The following is a 19,916-nucleotide window of genomic DNA, read 5'->3' on the forward strand; positions in this document are numbered from 1 at the left end:
GAAGGTAGCTGCAGGACCTCAGCAGCACATCAAATCACAAGAGCAAAGGAAGGAGCCTCTTATGCTGGGAGACCAAGAGGTGAAACCAAAACTGTGTCTGCGAAGTATCACACCTCCTGTAAATCCATTAAAAAAAAAAAATCTCAGCCCCATCATAATCTCCAGATGGTGGCAAGCTCTGGTTAGAATCTGAGCCAAATAGACAATGGGTTCTCCGAGTATGTTTCTGTGCTACTGGAGGCAGAGGATCAGACAAAACAGTAAGGAGGCCAGGTGCATTGCAGCGGGTTCACAGGACAACCTTGGGTGTGGTCAAGATGAAGCCAACTCGCAGCCAGACAGGAGAGTCAGCACCTGATCTACCTTCAGCATTGGTGGCATCAGTATCAGCATTGGTGGCATCAGTATCAGCATTGGTGGCATCAGTATCAGAGCTGGCGGAGAAGGGACCTTACAGGTCTTGGAGCTGGAGTAGAAGTCTGCACCGGAGAGGGTGCAGCACCAGAGATGGGTTCCAGGGGCTCAGGTGACACCGAAGACAGGTCCGACAGTGGTAACCCGACTGAAGGACCCAGCGGATCCTTGGGCTTGACAGCATAACACAGGTAGCCGCAAGAGTACTAAATATGCACAGCATGGTCTCCTGAAAGGTGACCTGCTATGGCGTCGCTGATGGTTCGAGGAACATGGAGCGCGTCAGGACCAAGGTTAGAATTTGCCTCTCAATTTGAATCAGGAGTGAGAACGAGTAACTTATTGACACCCTCATAACTTCTCTTTAGGTAGAGAGTAGCGGAATGAGGTAGAGTACCACTTTGCCTTATGTTGCCTTATGTTTCCTCCTAAACTCTAACCTTGATTTACCGGATGACTTGGACTGTGGTGAGGACTGCTCACAAGAACAGCTACGGGAGCAGGAGTGGGTCCGCATTCTCGACTTGAATAGAGAGTGAGACTTACAAGAGGTCGGAGACTTCTTCCTGTATTTGGCAACATACAGGTTCACATCACAGTCCCAGGTCGCTTCTGAGTGCATAAGGGCGCACTCATCCCACAACTTGCTTGAGCACCAAAGACACACCTTGTATGGGTCCATGATGGACATCTGCTTTTTGCAGTCACAGTATGGCTTGAAACCAGTGGGATTTGGTGGGGACATTTCCCACACACACTAGATGCAGTATTTGGTAGTCACCGAAAGACCAACTAACATGGAAGTGGAGATCTTGAGCCACGCTCAAAGAGGTGCACGGGTGGCACTTAAATTCAGCTCCGCTTTGTCACTTCCGGGGCAGAACAAAGCCAACACATAGCTGCACAATGCCAGCTAGAGGCACTTAGGACCACTGTTATGAAAATTTTACGGTTCCAGTCTGGTGACTGAGGAATATTCTAAAGGTGAGGAATCTGCTATTTGAAGTATCCATCAGACATGCACTGCTTTTCCTGCCGACAGTAAGAATACCCCCTTTTTAGTCTACCTATATAGCAGATTTTGGCAGTAGATGGACTCCATTCTGCAGGTGGCTAGTAAACTGGATCACTATCAAGGCTTAAGGACTCAGGCATAGCTAAAAGCTATAGGCTGATCTGGGAATAAAAACTAAGTTATCTGTCCACTTCAAGATGTGATACTCTTTTCGAGTAAGAATGGCTGTAAACCACCTCTATCTCTGTCAACATATCTGTTCTTCCTATCGCACTCAAGTGCAAGGCACACAGTTTAGAAACTTTCTGTTTAGGTTCAATAGACTTTGGACAGTGAAAAGGACTTAAGCATGGGAATCTTTATGAGATGAGTTTTTTTTTTTGCATGTTCAATTTGCATTAAGTGGGTCACAAAGTGTAAGTCCGATTGACGTTCACAGGATGTGCCTGGCGCCAGATTTTAGGAAATAGGCTATTGATATTATACTATATATAATCATTTGCAACACATATTAATTAAATGTGGTCGCAATGATAAGCAATTCTGTTTTGATGGAGGCTTTTACTCTGCGTTATCTTTTTATTAACTGGGGTGTATTCTAAATATGAATGATTCATACTTAACAAATCAGAAGAATGTGTGTTATCGCAGCTGCCTGTAAAACGGATTCTTTGAAATTGGTAGCGAGACTAAACGCCTACCTTGCATCACAAACCTGCTAAGTAAAAAACATTAGCAACCTTAAGAGCAGGTTGAAGGTACATCACAAATAAAATGGCTGGATCAAAGAGCTAATTAACAGTAAATAACACTGCTTGCTCAGTTAAGTGGAGAATGCATGTCAAATGAGACAAAATATTTCACTTACCAGCAGATGCTGTGCCCAACACCACGGGCTGCGTTCGAGTGACACCAACATCCCAAATGCCATCTCTGTGGCCAACGTATTCCTTCACTAACTGGCAGATTGCTCTTGAAGTTGTTGTTTTGAAACTGGATACGATCTAAACAAATTGCAAATGAAAAATGTCAATGTGTAAAATGCTTAAGATGCATCATCTATCTTGGTGCAACTAAGGAGTATTTTTTTTTAAAGTACTGCTCACTGGTTCAGTGCAGTCATGCAACACGTTTTTTCAAAAGACGTTCATCATCAACAGTTACTTTTACATGGATAACACATTTTCAGAAACAACTAAATATATTTAAAATAAAATAAGACTTGTTAGAATATATATAGCATTAAAGCATAAAGAAATTGAATAATGAAAGTAGCTTACACAACCAATTTTGCATAGTACTTAAAAAAATTAAGAATGAAAATCGCACTACTTGATTCCACTGAGATCTACACAGGAGTAAAATTATGAGGGTTAGTTCAATAATTCATTAAGTCTCATATGCCTTCTTTTACAAAGAAAACAATGTTTATCAAAGTGGAGTTCACTTGTCACTATTCATAGCAAATAAGATTAGAATAATTCCTCTCCAGCACCTTAACTTTCCCATAACCATCAATTGGTATGTATCCAATAACATCATGGCATCTGACAAATTGCATATTTTATACAGCAGTGTTGTAACTACATCTCCTCACAGTGATAGCATAGGTGTGTGAAACTCGGGGTGTTTGAGGAAAGAAGATGAAATCTCCCTAAAGTAGAAAAAGAGAAAGACACTATTTAAAGAGGTATTTCACATTTTTTAAATAAAGTTATTTTAAATATCCGGTTCACCACACGTACTTCATGCCAGGCCTTGCAACAGTTTCTATAACTTCTACTAAAGAGCTTAGAATAAAATAAATATCTTAACTCTTGATTTAAACGCTATATTTTTATCAAGTGTTTGCCCATTATGCTCTGGAATCCAAGATTAAATAAAAATACTTGAAAATGATATTTTGCAAAACTAAATAACAAAGGTTTGAATGAGCTACTGACCTAATTTAAAATTTTTCTTTAATCCCGATGGTCAGTAACAGTAGAGATTGGCCCCTGTGGTCGGGTCAGAATATAATAATAAGATCGGTAATGAGATCTCTAGGTACACAAGAAGTCAGAAATTTTTACGAAATGTCCAGGTGAACATTTGGCTGAGAAATGAAGAAAAATGTCTATGAATCGGAATAATCATTTGTATACCCGACCTCCTGAAATTACCGATCCATGCATTGTTGGTGGTTCCAGGGGAGGAATAACAGGCTGAATTGTAACCTACTTGTAATAGGCACCTATGCCTGGAGTCATTAGAGACGACATTCATGAAATATTCTGGACAAGATTAAATAAGATGAAGATTGCAATCTTAAAGGATTACCTAAAGAGTAAGTTCTCTAAAAACAAGCATTTGCAATGCAATAGGTCTCGCCTTTGGGATCTTACAAGGATTTAATAATGCAGCATATTGTGCGGCCCTGGAGTTTTCAGGGCTGCAGAGTTGCTGATGAACAAGCAGTGTCCTGTGATTTTGGGCAATTCACTTGAAATACAAGCAGCGATCTCGAAGGGGGGGTGGGTGTGTGGTGAAGTGGTAGGGAGATTCAGCACAGGGCGAGCAGGAAACAAGACGCAACGGTGAAAATGAAAGCAGTGGGGAGTGAGGGGAGATGGAGCGAACGTGACTGGAACAGCATTTGAGCTTATAAATGACTCCATCTGGCAACATTTAAAAAACAGCAATGACACGGCATCAAACATGCTGTGAAAGGTGTGCGGTCAGACCTGCGATTCAGGAGTTCGAATCTCGGCGCTGGCTCAACATCCTGTGATTTTGGGCAAATCACTTGAAATACAAGCAGCAATCTCAGAGGGGTAGTGGGGGCAGGGTGAAGGGAGAGATGGTACAGGGCAAGTAGACTGCCATGAGCAGGAATCAAGGCGTGATGGTGAAAATGTAAGTGGGCATGTCGTTAAAAGGCCTCCAAAGTAAAAAAATAATTAGACCTGGGACGAAATGCCGACCGAAACATGAAGCACAGCGTCCGTAAAGTGGCCGCTTTGCTGATACACAAGCTGAGGCAAACAAGGAAAGAATGTGTGCACAACATAACCTATATAAAAAAAGTGTAAGATCATGTGTAACAGGAGCAGACTTCTGGGTGAGTTTCAAACATAAAAAGGCAGGACTAACCAAAAGCATGCATTTATGAATGGCAGGAACTAATTAAAAAGATGGGAGGTGCTTCAAGCCACCCTCTTGATTACAGCATGCCTCGCAGAGCAATGCCTGTGCGGCCCAGACTCGACCGAAAAAATAAGAAAATTGTACATCTACGAGTGCTAATGTCTGTTTTTTTACCAGTGTTTAAGCATTGGATTAATACTATGCTTAAAGACTTTGCTGTATAAATGGCAAAATACTTTGTCCCCTTCTAGCTCGGCGTGGATGGCACTGGGCAAATTCTAATCTTAAAAACTTTGCTAGTAAAACAGATATTTGAGGTGAGCAAATTTAGAGTATTGCTGGTGTTGTAGGGTGTTTTATATAGGAGCTACTTGCCACCTAAACCTGGGAGGGAACTACCCTAAGTTCTATGCTTCTTTTTTGCATAATTTATGCGGCACTCTAAGCCTGAAAGGATTATATATATCACCTACTGGCGGTAGCCTGCAGGTAGTTCTAGTTAGGCTGTAGTTTCCATAAGAAGATTGTTTTTTCATTTGGCAATAACTATGGCACTGTTCGAAGAATCCTCGTGAAATTTATGAAACTAGCTAGCCGCTCACTTCAGTTGCTGTCTTGAAAGTCCGTCATGCAAGGGTAGAGAAAAAGGGGGGTCCCAAAAAAGTTTTCCACATGTTAATTTCCATAGTAACTTCAGACACGGCTACAGCCCGAACTTCTGAACAGAATTACACAAAGTGTGGCAGAAAGGCAGCAGTTGGTCCAGAAAGCCACCTTTCTGTAAATTGGTGAAAATCCATTTAGTAGTTGCGGAGTAATTGAAAGAAATTTCAAATTGTATATATAGGGGCATGGAGCTGGATTGCTGAGAGATTATCGGAGGTCACGTTCCCTTCACCACCACTCTCCAAACACACCTCCTGGCGCACAACTGGTTGGGGGATGAACTCCCCTTGGCCGCTGAGAGTCCTTGGGGGACAACTACCTCTCCTGTTACCTCCAGTAAGTCCCCACAAAGTGGGACTGCTGAGAGGCCTTCATAAGCCACACCCCTTTTCTCCACCACACTGCAAACGTGCCTCCTGGCGTACTACTGGTTGGGGGATTAAGTCCTCATTGATGCTGAGGGACCTGGGGGGCCAATAAGCCCTCCTGTGTCCTCCAGGAGGTCCCATACAGCGGGATTTCTGAAAGCTAGTCGAAGGTCCCGCCCCCTTTCTCTACCACTCTGCAAACGCAACTACTAGAAAAAAAAAACCACAGAAATTCACTTACAAACCAAAGGTTACGGGGACGTTATAATTAGGAAATATAATTTTTTTAAAACCTTAGAAATTCACTGAAAATAACAAAGGTTACAGGGAAGTTATATTTAGGCTCAGATTTCACTCATACAAAACCAGTGAAGTTCAGCAGTTATAGTTATCTGTGCTAACTATAACTTACGCCCCGTAATGCGCTTCTTATGACGTCACATATTACATCACTCATGACATGGTGAGTAACATCACTCATGACATAATCCAGTCTGAGTGTTTTTAACCCCTTGAGTGCCCGCCCCTTTCCCCGACCTGTGCCGGCCGTTGCATTAGCGGGCGGGGTTTATGACGAGCTGGTCTCCTCATGGGCACAGCGCAACCGCGGCCCTTGACGAGACCAGCTCGTCATGGGCACTCAAGAGGTTAAGAGGTTACGGGTGTTAAATATGTATACTAAGCTACTAAAAGTTAGATTACTATGCTAGTTGTACTACTAATGGGTAATACTATCTCTGACAAGTGAGATCTGAGTGGGGTGTGACTGTCTGTATCCGTGTGTGAGTGGCTCTATGGGTGTGTGAATGAATCCATAGTTCGCTTAGGTAACTAGAACTGCTGGATTTCGCCCATATACGCAGGCCTAATGACTTACTTCAATTGATGCTCGTCTTGGCCAGAAACAGGGTGGCCATAACGTGGATGGGGCAGAAAGGTCCCGAGGTAACAGTGTGGCTCAGAGATGTCAGGGAGTGGGCACTAGCTGAGGAAACGCACATGAAGCTTACACGTAAGGATGAAGGGCTACAGGCAGAGCTAACAGAATGGAGAGAATTGTGCAGTGCAGGGCTATCAGCGGGAGAGGGAGGGTCCATGCAAAGTACTTCTGAGAATGGGGGGGGAGGGGGTGATACGGGCGGAGAGGATCCCCAAAAGAGTGAGGGAATGGGAGAATAAATGTTACAAGTATATGCTCTAAGGAAACATGTCCTAAATTGATGTGCTGCATGAAATTGCAATGTAAGCCAGGATCACTATAGAATCTAATAGACTTCATGTGGCTTCCAGCCCCGCAACTACATTTTTAAGGGGCTTACAAATTACTGTGTGCTGTAATGTGGGCATTTAAAATGTCATGTAAAACGAAAAATAACGTTAAAAAAACAAAAAACTATAACTGCTGAATTTCACTGGTTTTGTACTAGTGAATTATGAGCCTAACTAAAACGTCCCTGTAACCCTTGTTTTTTTCAGTGAAAATATAAATTGAATGATAAAAACCTAGTGGTAGTCGCCACTGGGCAGTTATAGTTAGGATTGTGTTTCCATAGGACTAGCATGTCTTTATTTGCTTATGACTTTCGTGCAGTTTGACAAATCTTCACAAAACTTTCCGACAAAAAGTCTCATCCACGTTACTCCTTACTGGAAAGTTTAGGGGTGATCCGTCAAGCAGGGGACTGAGAAAAAGGGGGGTCCCAAAACTAATTTTAACCCATGTCAATTTCCAAAACATGTTTACTCTATTAATTTTCTCCATAGTAAAAGTGAATAGTGACACAGCAAATACGGAGGACTCGAAATACACGAAATTTGGCTGAAAACTAGATCTTGTTCCAGAAAGTGTGCTCTTTGAAATTTGGTGCAACTCTGTTCAGTAATTATTGTGTAATTAAGGCTAAATAAATTGTATATTTCACGCTGCGGTGGATTCGTGGAGCAGACAGATCCCCTAGATCTGTATAGAAAAAAGATATGAGGGGTTAGGGTAGGTATACCCTGCCCCCCGGGACCAAAGTCATATATATTTTTTATATGTTGTCATAAATTTGCAGTGTATCCGCAGCAAACTTTAAAACTTTAAAAAAAAAAGTATAAGTCAAAGTTTACAATTTTTCATTTTTGTGTAGTTTGAGTTTGGTCTGTAATTAAAGAATAATTAAAGTTCTATTAATTTACAGGTGGAGGGCAATGTATAAATTTAAGCTATTAACTATAACTTTATTACTTGTAATTTTTGTGTATTTTAAGTTTAGTTTGTATAGAAAGAAAAAGTGAAGTTTCCCCAACTAGAACACGTAATGAATTCCCTCCCTTGACCATCAAGAGTTTAAAATACACGCCATCCATTGACGGAAATAAGAAAGCTACTGGACTTAAGTGAATATATACCCATCTCCCTAAAAGGAAAACTGAACTACATAAGATGGTCATATTTCCAAAACTGCTGTTTTTGTTTCAAAATGTGTCCATGAATATCCCCAACAGATTATTCTGAAAATCTGAATCAAGAACGGATTGCTTTATATGTATCTCAAAAGTAATCAAATTCAAAGGAGAAAGCGGATTCTTAGGATGGCTGAAGTCAAATACAGAATGCAAGTGCTTACATTTGGTAGCCCTGTTTCATGTTAACCAATTCTTACTAGTCCCACACAGCTGCATGAAGGCATTCAAGGGGGCCACTTGCTCCTAACTGCTGAACAAACCTCACAAAGTTTAAAAACTCAAAATTAATTAAAACGATTAAACTGAATATTGTCCATGATACTGTAAATGTCTGGTATGACGTTCAGAGACTTCCACACTCTCTTCCAATTACTAGGTTTTTGGTGAGATGGAACAACCCTGATGCTCCAAAAGTAAAAATCCAATAGGTTGACCCTCCATGCTAGGAAATTAGATGAAGATTATAGGTAAAGGTAACTTTAAACGTCTACTGGGGGGTCACAGTTTGAAATGCAGAGAGTTTTCCTTTCTTCATAATCTATATTTGAAGATTTGAAGGTTTACAACGCATTTCATACTACTCGCCCCTTATATGTCCTTAAGCTTTAGGAATATCATAAAACGAGTATTACACAATTTTACCACAAATTAGTTTTTGATTACACTGCACCACAATTATACACCTGAGGAACAAAGTACGAGTTGCACATAAAGTGCACACCTGTAGTAACACTAATCCAAATAACACTCACATAGTTGTGAACAGCAATGTCTTTTATTCCTTCTCGATATCTATCATGACACACCTTCCTGAAAAGTCTAGGAACTAAGTAGCACAGGATACAAAGCTAAAAATGTTAGGTCACTTTTAGAGAATGTATAGCTTTCCTCTAAAAATCCAACATTTTATAGCTGTAGGTACACCGTTGACTACTAATGATTACAAGAAGATAGAAAGATGCATCACCTCTAATATTTAAACAAGGAGTTGAAGGAATAAAGAATTTAACAAAACATTTCAATATTTGAGCATTTGTTTTTTTGTATACTTTTTTTTTGCATTATACCGTATTGTTTTGAGATTCCCATTATAGAAAGTCTTTAGGTCGGGGGTGCCGGGCTTCCAATAATGACTCATTGAGAGTCCCTGGATTCCAGCAATAATTCAGTGGGGGGTCCACAAAAGTAAGCTAAGAAGTGGAGATCTAGTCAATTTGTGGCACAGAGTGACACAATATTTTAATAAAAATAACAGCCCTAAATGGCTAGACCTATAACTTAAATGGACAATCTCACACTGAAGCAAGATGAAGGAAACAAAGCATAGGTGAAGACCGTAGAGGCGCAGGGAGTGCTAAAGCTCCCCCAAAATAATCAGGTTGGAGCTTAGAAGTTGAATGAGCACTAAAGAGGCCTGCAAATTTTGTTTTTATCTTGTCACATGTTGTGCGTTCAGAGACAAAGGAAAAATGTAAGGCTACGTCTGACAAATTGCTGCTTTTTCTGGTAAAATGGAGATTGGTGTTTTCTTTTCTTTCTCGAACTGCAAGATGAGAGGAGTTTGTAAATGAACTATGCAACGATCTTGCTGGGGTAAAAAGGAGTGTGAAAGGAAAGACTGTAAAAACAAATTCTAACTCACAACAACATTTAAATACCTGTAAATGAACTGTTCAAATATTTCAAAATGTATCAGCCATTAAGAAGGTATATGTGTAGCAAATGTTTTGTCATTTTAAATTTGGATGAAAACAAAGCTTTTAATAGGATCACAACATATCAAGACACTTTTCTTGGTGATAACTATTTTGGGAAACCCGATTTTCACATATTGTATGTGCATCCTATAGTTTTATCAGGAAAACTGTATGTCTGTGCAAATTTGGTGGCCATATTAATTGAAAATTGTGCCGACTGCAAATTGCAGTTCCCTACCACAAGATGTTTTAGCAGTATATTTGCGACACTGTGCTCCAAAGTGCACCACCAGCTACATAATACACCCTTACTACTCTCCTGCTGTATTGACATGGCTCATTTGCTACACTTGTACTTTGTGTGACACTTGGATTTTTCACAATACCTATGATATCAGCGACGCAACATTCATTGCAGCACTCCCATTCTGACAAGTGTTCCAGCAGTAAGTGTCTCTGCTTCACAGGTTTACTTTTTTCTCACTTGAGTATGTGTAAAAGATGGAGGGGATAACAGGCAGATTAGCAGAAACCTCTTTCAGGCTGTCAAAAGGAGAGTGGAGAAGTATGTTTTGTATGTTAAGAATTCTGACTAGTATACAGATTGTATGATAAGGAAAGGGATTAGGCTGAAGACCATGGGAGTCAATGGTGTAGGGCTGCAGCCTTTTGGAATGTGCCTCTGACTGTTAGCTGATTATTGGTATGAGAACTTGCAAGAAAAAATAAAAGAAATGGAATGTCGATCTTCCACATCTCCGTCGTGTGGTTGTAACTCTGGCACAACAATCTGTGGACATGGAAGCAACACAGCAAGTGTCGCTTCTCAACAGTTGAAGACAGACTGAAACACATCGTTGTTCTTTATCTTGTGATTCCAGTGCATTTAGCTTGTGCTGTTAAAGAAGTTGAACAAGAGTACGCAAACTAGAAAGGTCTAAGTCAATGAGGCGACATGCCATTTGCTTGCTCTTCTACTCATCAACTTATACATCAGTGATTTCTACGAAAAACTGAAAAGACAGCAAATATTCTCATTTGGGAAATATGCACATCCCTTCTCTGATCGATGTAAACAACATTGTTATATGTGACATTTCCCCCGCCCGCCTCCCACAAATGCTACCCAGCCCAATTTGACTGAAGTACAGCCTGAATGTGGTGAAATTGTATTATGATGGACACTGCCTTGAGGTGAAGCTCTCTAAAACAAAATTAATATTTGGACTTTTGTCTACTACTTATCCTCGGGACGCGGGCAGGGAAAATCGTGTGACTGTCGCAGAGAATTGTTAAATTGATGAGGTTATAAAGTGCAAATGGTCTTGCCTACCACTTGAAAGCCGCAATGCCATAGTTCAAGAATTACACTATAATTAATTTTAGCACCCCAGTTTAGTTTCCTCTACTCAAACAAACTTTTCAATGTGTGGTTGGGCAACTATGAAGGCCCATTTTAGCTTCTAGGTCTGATATACCTTTGAGGATATTCTGCCTGGAACTTGGCATAAGTACCACTTGCCTTTGATCACTGGCTGCAATCATACCTTTCATGTTATACACGAACTAAACTAGGACCCCTAATGTACTATTCTCAGGTTGAAAATAATTCAGTGGAACTAGTTTGCAACTCACACATGATTTTTCAGTGTGATGGATGTACTGATCCATCCCAGAGCAATTTTACAAGATATGTAAAATTCTGTCTCAAGCACACCAATGAAGCAGCATGCCCTTTGTGAATCATTCTGAATGCCTACAAATGCACCGAAGGAGGTCTAGGAGCAATGGCAGACTGCCATTCCAGCACTGCCATTCACAAAATGCCAAAACTGCTGCCACCTAGCTCTTTAAAAACCAGCATAGGAGGGAGCATGCATCAGTTCCATTGGGCACTGGGTGTTCCTCTCCTACCCAAATGTTCACAGCATACACAAAGTGGAGTTGGCTCCAACTGATGCCAAACGTGAGAATGTACCATACACTGGCAATTAAGATTTGGACTTTGCTAGGGTTTTTCCGATGTGTGGAGTATCCGTGGTGTGTCGACCAGATGTGTTGATATGCAGCATATGAAGACTGATTATAGAGATCTGGGTAGCTTTGTCTAGTCCCCTCCTGTTATCCACTGAGAATCAGAAATGAATGAGAATAGAAACACTATATAGATGTGCTATGTTGGAATGATAATACATTAAGATCTCAGTTTGTCGTTTGGCTTTATGAAGTGACGTGTCGTCCATTAAGAATCTGTAATGAATGAAAATGAAAACATCTAGCGCAGGCTTCTCAAACTAGTAGCTCGTGAGCTACTGGTAGCTCTCCAGCTATCTGTAAGTAGCTCCTGTGTGAAGCCCCTACTAAATAAGAAGCTTTTGCTTGGTAAATTAATGTAATTACTAGTGACAAAATGTGCATATTTTCAGAACACGTGGGCTGATGGAGGAAAGTGGTTGAACTTCCAAAATATATTAAAAGTTAATATTGTAGCGCTTAATGACGCGGCCTTGAATAGACATGTTACTAATATGATTACCTTGGTGCCAGAGGCATTGCAGCTAGGATTGTTATGTTTACCTACATAGAGGCTTTCTACATTGATTCGTTTTTTTCCTGGCAACCATGCCTAATGCGTTGAGGTGGTCACTGCAGGTAACCTTGCATATGGTGAACACTAATGTAATCTTGTATGATTTGATCACTTTTACATCACTAATAATATTACTAGCTCGGGCTGATTTGCATTGAACATAGGTAGCTCTCATTACAGAAAAGGTTGGAGACCCTATTGCTACAGAAATATAAATTAATACAGGCAACATTTTAAGCGGGGACTGGTTGCCAAAATCAAGGTGTCCAGTCCTTGAGACAAAATTCATAAATGAGTGATTTGTAAATATTTTCATGAGATCTTTGAATTAAGTTGAAAGAGAATATATATAACCTTGAAGAAGGGGAAGAGGACACAGTGAAACACATGTTGGCTTTGGTTATCTAAAAAGACTCACTGATGCTGATGGGCTTACATTTTTTGATCACCTAGGGACAGAAGAGTACATTAAATGCTGGATTGTTGATTGTGGATTGTTGATATCGTTTTGCAAAAGATTATAAATATATTGTAATGAACAATTGAGTTCTTTGTTTATAAAATTGATTAAGGGAAGTGTGTTCCTTTAACTCTGCTCTAATAGGAATTGCATTTAAGGGTATTACAGAGGAAACAGTGAAAACGGTCGCTTACAGGCAGCTTCCACTTTGCAAATGGACACAACTGCTTTTCAAGTAGTTGGTATATAATCAATGGTTTGCAACTAAAATTGCGGTTACATACCATCGATACATCTCACTGCAAATGAAGAGGGATGCCCATATCAGGCTGCCTTTTCCTACTAATTTGTTAAGAGTCTTCACATAGATGTGAGATTCATAATGCTGCTTTGGTATACCGGGAGACAAACTATTTACAGGCGTAAAGCATCCAGATTTTTAGTATTACAGCCATAGGAACATTCAGCACACTGAACAAAGCGGGTGTGCCTCAGTTGAAGTAGTCACTCTGAGGTCTGTAAGCTAGAATTGATTTTATATAGCTAGTGAAAAACAGCTAATTGTTGTAAATATATATCCTGTTGCACAAGATGAGGGGGAAATGCATGGGTTTTTAAATCCGTAGCTTACAATTATTGGATAAAGAACAAAAACATTTTAGATTAGATAATTAGATTTAGATCAAAGGTGTGGTTTTATGATACGTTGACCACCTCAGACAAATATAGGGGTTGAACGATCCTGTAATGGCCTACTTAAACATGAAACAGTTGTGTAAATTGTGTCACATTGAAGGTGAATCCATACATATTGCTTGCTAGGCTACTAGTAACTAGACTCTGAACCTGGTCTCTGCACCATTCCCCCTTGCTGCTGCTGCCTAGCTCATCCAGACAGCTGCTTTTCTCACAGCCCTCAAGGTTGACGCGTCTGTCCAAGTGCTCGCAGGTTAGGCCCACTGGTTTTCCTGTGCTGTAATTCTGTCTCTCTGTACTGTTAATTTGTTATTGTTAAATTTCTGATATTCTGTACTGTTCATTTGAATTTTAATTATCTGTAACTCGACACTGGTGCCTTTTCTGTAGCTTACCAGCCCAGTTGCCCAGCGCCCGCTCCTGCAGATTTCCTGCTGTTTTCACTACCGCTCGCAGCACTCCCGCCTCCATATCAGCCCCTCCCATGAACAGTTATGGAGGCTGCTGCATAACTGCACGCAGCGGGCACACAGCTGACATAGCAAAGGCAAACCCATCAGCGCCTGTCCGCACCTGGACTGCGCCCAGCGCCAGGACTCTTGGCCGTCTGGACTTCCACCGCAGATCTGAGCCCTGGACTCCGGACGCAACAAAAACTGCTGCCTCGCATCGCTCATCTCCACTAATGGAACTTTCACCTGCATCTGCTGCCGGGTCACCTCCACCACTGGGCCAACCGCCATCATCGCCATCTCCATCACAGGTACCAGCGCTTTTCAATCTCCGCCATCATAGACCTCCCTGGAACAACTCAGCTTACTCCTGATTAACGCCAAATCACTCTGAAAACACACATCACCAACTCCACCCTAGCTCCCCCCCCACCCTAGACCCCAATGTAACCTTCATTACAGAGACCTGGTTCAGCCCCTGACATCGCCACCGCAACACCCATCGGATACAAGATGAAGCACCGCGAATGCGTCAGACACAGAGATGGCGTTGCCATCATACACAAAGAATCGATCACCTGCACCACCACCAATGACATAACCATGCCGCTGATGGAACACATGAACTTCCACCTCCGTACCGACGACAAAACCACCATCAAAGGCACCTTCACTTACAGAACCCTAGAACAACGAGCTGGCCTCAGTGATGCTTTCACAGAATTCATCCACGTGGCTTGTCATCGACTCCGAACACTACGCACTCCTTGGAGACCTCAACTTCAACCTGGACAACAGAACAGACACCAACCCCACTGACCACCCAAAGCGACTGGACAACATCGCCTCAAACAGCTGGTCACTGATCCCACACACAAAGCAGGACACACGCTGGACCCCATCTTCACGTCCAGGAACAGAGTTAGATACAGCCACTCCACATAACTAACCTGGTCCGACCACTCCATCGTACACTTCACCTTTGCAAGACCCCCCGCACCACCCCCAACCGCCACAGCACCCCCTTCCGCAGTTGGACCAAGGACACCCGGCACCAACAGACTGACGCCCTCAACCTCACTCAGCCCAATGTCACCACCAACCTGAACCGGGCAGTAGAGAATTTCAACGGCAGGATCACCAGCGCTGCCTACCAAGTGGCTCCCCCCAAACCAGCCAAAACGCAAAGATCTACCAAACAAGCCAGCTGGTACACCCCGGAAATGAGCGTGTTGAAACACAGATGCAAACAACTCAAAAGAAGATGACGCACCAGCAAAAATAACACTCACTGAGCTGTCTTCAAGTCCGCCATCGAAGAACTACCATTGCCAGCTCAAAGCCACAAAAAAGGAGGCCCTGATACACCGCATCAAGACCAGCGCCAACCAGACAAAAGAACTCTTCACCATCATCGGAGTTCACTTGCCCATCAGCCACGGAAAAGGCGATCACTTCCTCACAGGAACTCTGCGACAGCCTTGCTGACCATTTCCACAAGAAGATAACCACCATATACAGCATCTTTGATCCCCTACCCAGAGACCTCCTCAGCATTTCATCTCCCATGATCTCGGACACCGACCACCAGCTCACTGCAGTTTAAATTCTGAAAGCAAAGGTAAAAGTATCAAAGTAGAGAATACATGTAGCCGTGATCAGTAATATGGTGGAAACAGTACTAATTACATGAGGACACAAGAAACAAACACTGTTACGCCTAAATTACACAACATGAACACCTGCCTGCCTGTGTACAAGCACAGTTATACAACAGTGCTAGTAGGCAAAAGATAGATTTATGGGCTTCACATCCGTATTCAAAGAGATGGGTGGAATGCTTAAATTATTATCAGCCACTGGTAAGTACTCAGGGCCGCATCCTAGTCCATCGTTATTTTCCACACCATGCCACCTAAGGTTGGACTCAGCCATATGCAAATCAGTCTTAACCCTGCTCCAGTTGGAACAGTCCAAAAAGAACTGCTTGTCCATGTCCTTCATGAACCGGAACACAAGCAACCCAAGACTGGTTTAGCCCTGGTTGGGGCTCTGCAGTCAGATGTAGTTATGTTTCAGTGGCAGTGAGCAAGGGACGAATGTCTGGGCATACTATTAGCCAATTACATCATTGTACTGAAGTATACAAAAAGGTGATGGTGGAATGCTGAATTTATTCTCTGTCCTGGGTGGCATCCCTGTCCATCATTACTTTGCACCCCATGCCAACTCAGTCTGGATCCAGCCATATCCAAATACATCTTGACCCTGCTCACTCAGGAACGATACAGATGGAACAACCATCCCTGGTTCTCTCTGACCCGTAACATAAGCAAACCAAGACCAGGTTCGCCATGGTTGGGATTGGTCTGTCGGATATAGCTTGATTCCGTTCAGCCAATATGTGTTACTCATAAGCTGGAGCAAGATCCTTTTTATAGAGGCCTAAAGTCAGGCTCGACATCTCTGCCTTAAAAGTATTCACAGAGAACTTCATGCCCATGTATCATACTCCCTCAGGATGGCCAAACTGTGCAATCACCAAGCTTATAACCTGGATGAACTGGGCATATCTACCATGCACAAAAAGGTTTATTCAGTGATCGATCTAACCTCTTTCCACATCATGGCTATGCAACAGTAGGCCAGTAGGAGTCCTAGTGCAAATAACCTTAACTGGAGTCGACCCTTCTTTTCCACAGGCAATGACCTCAGTAAACACAGTCCTACTTTCCTCTCTGATCTCCTGGCCAAACACAAAATCTGTCACCACATCATCCCAGCAGTCTGCTTCCATCCACTATTCACACTACGAGTGCTAGAAGTCACCACAATACATCTTGCATGTAAAATAAACCAAAGTTCATCTTGTGAATTATGGTGGAAGTAAAGCACCCTCATGTCATTAGGCACAATGGGTGAGTTTTATCTTTTGGAAGACATTCTATTGATTCATATCCAGAGAATGATAGTTTGGAACTATTTACTAAATGCAGTAAATATGCACATCCTGTGGCAATGTGAACGGAATTGTATAGTGGAATTATACAAGTATATGCATACTGTGCCATTTAGCATCACTAAAGAGCATGTTTGGTTCTGAAGATGTATTGCAATTGTTTTTATCTTTTTAAACATCTAAGAGAACCTATTCCATACTATCACAGCAACAGCATAACAAAGGTGTTTACATTGTACCTTGCTCACAGATGAAACAGCTACAATCCCTTTCTACTTAACGATTTCACAGGCATGGAACAACAGCACTGCCCCCTGCCTATTTTAGTAATTAGAGGAAAGCCAGGAATGTTGGCTTTGCAAAATACTGGTTTTCTCCTCCTTCCGATTGAAAAAAAACCTAATAGAAATCTTTTAAAAAGCTAAAAAAGATGTGCCTACATTATATCAGGGATAGCCAGAAGGTTGCAAAAAAATGTCCACAATATCCGTGTTTGGGCTGTGAAACTATCCATTCTAATGTATGCACTGAAATGTATAAAAGGTAAAGTTACTTACCTTCGATTGCACTCTTTCTAGTGGATACTCAGTCTGACTGAAGCCCTTTAGAATTCCCCAGGCACTAGACAAGATCAGGAAGATTTCAGCATAGCGCAATCATTTTGGAGGCTGTTTCTTGGTCAACATGTAGCAGATCTTAATGCAGTGGACGATCTACCTGGACAAAGTAATTTTTTGCACTACCATGCCTTTCTTTGCCCCAGAGAACCCAAAAAGGAGCTCATCATCTACCTGATGGTGTATAGAACGCTCAATGTAAAAACTAAATGCTCTTTTGGCATTCAAACAATGGAGTCTCTCTTCCCTTTGTGAGGGATTAGGTGGATCAAAGAAAGTCAGAAGTGTGATGGACTGCCCAACATGAGAGTCACAACCTTTCGTAGAACGCCCATCCTAGTTCTCAGCACCAGTTTGACCTGAAAGACAATGGCATAGGACGACTAAAGAGAGTCTTTCTTGTTGAAAATAACTTAAGCTCCTCACATGAGTGAAATTCATGCTCTTTCAGTTCAGAGTGAGGAGAGCAGCTGTGCAGATGCTTAAAAGGACTGCACATATGAAAAGTAAGGACCAAATTAAGATCCCACTGCGGCGTCGCAAAGGATTTAAGCAGAAACCTGAAATAAACCTTTAAGAAATTGCATCACAACAGTCGACTTAGACTGGTAAATGCAAAAACACCAAAAGGGCTGATAAATATCCTTAAACAGTGCCCAATGCAGGTCCTTACTAGACCAAAAACAAACAGTACTTCCGAATGTTTGGGGTCCTTATTACAGGCAGCACACCAAGCCACAAACCTGTCCCAGTGACCAGCATAAACCGACTTTGTAGAAGGCCACCTGGCAGCAAGGATGATATCCACTACTTCGGCAAGGAGATCGAATGCAGTTAACTGCCACTGCTCAATCTCCACACATGGAGGTAAAAATTGTGCAGGCCTGGCTGCAAGACCTTGCCTCGATGCTGCAACAGATGGTCTTTCCAAAGCAGTAGCCTAATCGAAGGACTGCTGCTGATGCCCAGAAGTTCTGGGTACCACACTCTCTGATGTCATCGCCTGCCACCGATGGACAAAATGACTGATCTTGCCTCCAACTGGGTTGTCGTGTGCCACTAAGGGCAAACTAAGGCAGCTTGGAGGCTGTTGCGGGATGGGTGGGGGGTACCAATAGGTTTGCGGTCCCTATGGGCCTAAACATTGTCTAGTAGATCCCGGACTCTACCCTGACAGGACTGGGTTGCCAGTTGCTGGGGTAGGTCGCCTTGGCATTGGCGTCCTCACGACTTCTCAGAGGGAGAGTGGCGAGTCTGGATTAAGTCCCACTTAGTCTTCTTATGCTTCTGTTTAGACTTTTCCAAAGACGGATCGTAATGAAGCCTCTTTGCAGGGGTGGCCCGAAAACGGGAATGGGTCCAAGCACTCAACTACAAGCTGGGGCGGGACTTCCCCTTCTTTCAGCAGTGTATGGCGAGACACACTTGGCTTTGGAATACCAGGTCACCTTGGGATGCAAAAGACTTCAAGTCGTGACCTGAACCTAAACACCGGAGGTACACCGAATAATGATCTGTCAATTACATCTGTTTTCCGCAGTCCCTACAAGATTTAAACCCTACAGTTTTAGGAGTTGACTTCTTCCACTGCACACCGGAAAAAGAATTTCAAGAAAAACAAATTGATAATAAAAAGCAGTCACTTGTAGGGTGGAACTGGGTCAATGCAGAGCCACACAGTGCCATTCCCCGATATGCTGACAAATCTTCTGAATCCAGTTTGGTGACTGACAATATTCTAAAGGTGAGGAAATATCCATCAGAAGAATTTAATAAAAATGAATATCCACAATATGTTCTGGATAGGTCACTAATTTGACATGGGTAGGTATAATGTCATCACAAATGATCAAAATATTTCACAAATACACCTTTACAATCACCCCAGCCCCTTTCAACTGACACACACACACACCCATACACACACACACATACGCATTCACACGCAAATACACTCACGCATACAAACATGCATCCATGCAGGTATTACCATACAGGCTGTTGTTCACACCCATTCCAACTTAAACTTCCTAGTCCAATGACCTGAAGTTGGTCCTTCTCTAGCTCAGCTAAGACACTGGAGGCCTGGGTACAATGTGGCAGCAGATCCAGGAGGCTTATGGTTCGCTTCTAGGTGTCTGGATTCCTTGGTCTGGCTAGCTGCCTTGAAGCTCACAAGATCATCAGAAACAGTGACAGCAAGGCAGGTTACAAGAACCAGAGTAGGGAAACAGGCTAGGGCTTAACCTTGTGGCAATTGGAAACAGCTGTTCCATGTTCAGAAAGCTTTAAAGAAAGGTTCTCACAAGTCTGTATTGAGGTACAACTTTGAATTTCTGAAAGTTTGCTTCATGTCATCACTGTTTTTTGTGGGTGGGCAGCAACTTTCTGTCTACCTGTTAAAG

The 19,916-nt window shown here is 42.2% G+C and overlaps 1 protein-coding gene across 7 annotated transcripts in view; it reads right to left on the bottom strand.

The window, feature by feature from the left end:
* Positions 1-19,916, bottom strand: part of WDR37 (WD repeat domain 37) — a 632,142-nt gene that overhangs the window by 388,499 nt on the left and 223,727 nt on the right. For all 7 annotated transcript variants that reach the window (XM_085631908.1, XM_085631907.1, XM_085631906.1 and 4 more), the window contains one exon: positions 2,298-2,433. In XM_085631908.1, coding sequence (XP_085488034.1) covers positions 2,298-2,433 — 136 coding nt within the window. The remainder of the gene's footprint in view (positions 1-2,297; positions 2,434-19,916) is intronic.

Source organism: Triturus cristatus, chromosome 10 (assembly GCF_964204655.1).
Source record: "Triturus cristatus chromosome 10, aTriCri1.1, whole genome shotgun sequence".
NCBI classification, from domain to species: Eukaryota; Metazoa; Chordata; class Amphibia; order Caudata; family Salamandridae; genus Triturus; species Triturus cristatus.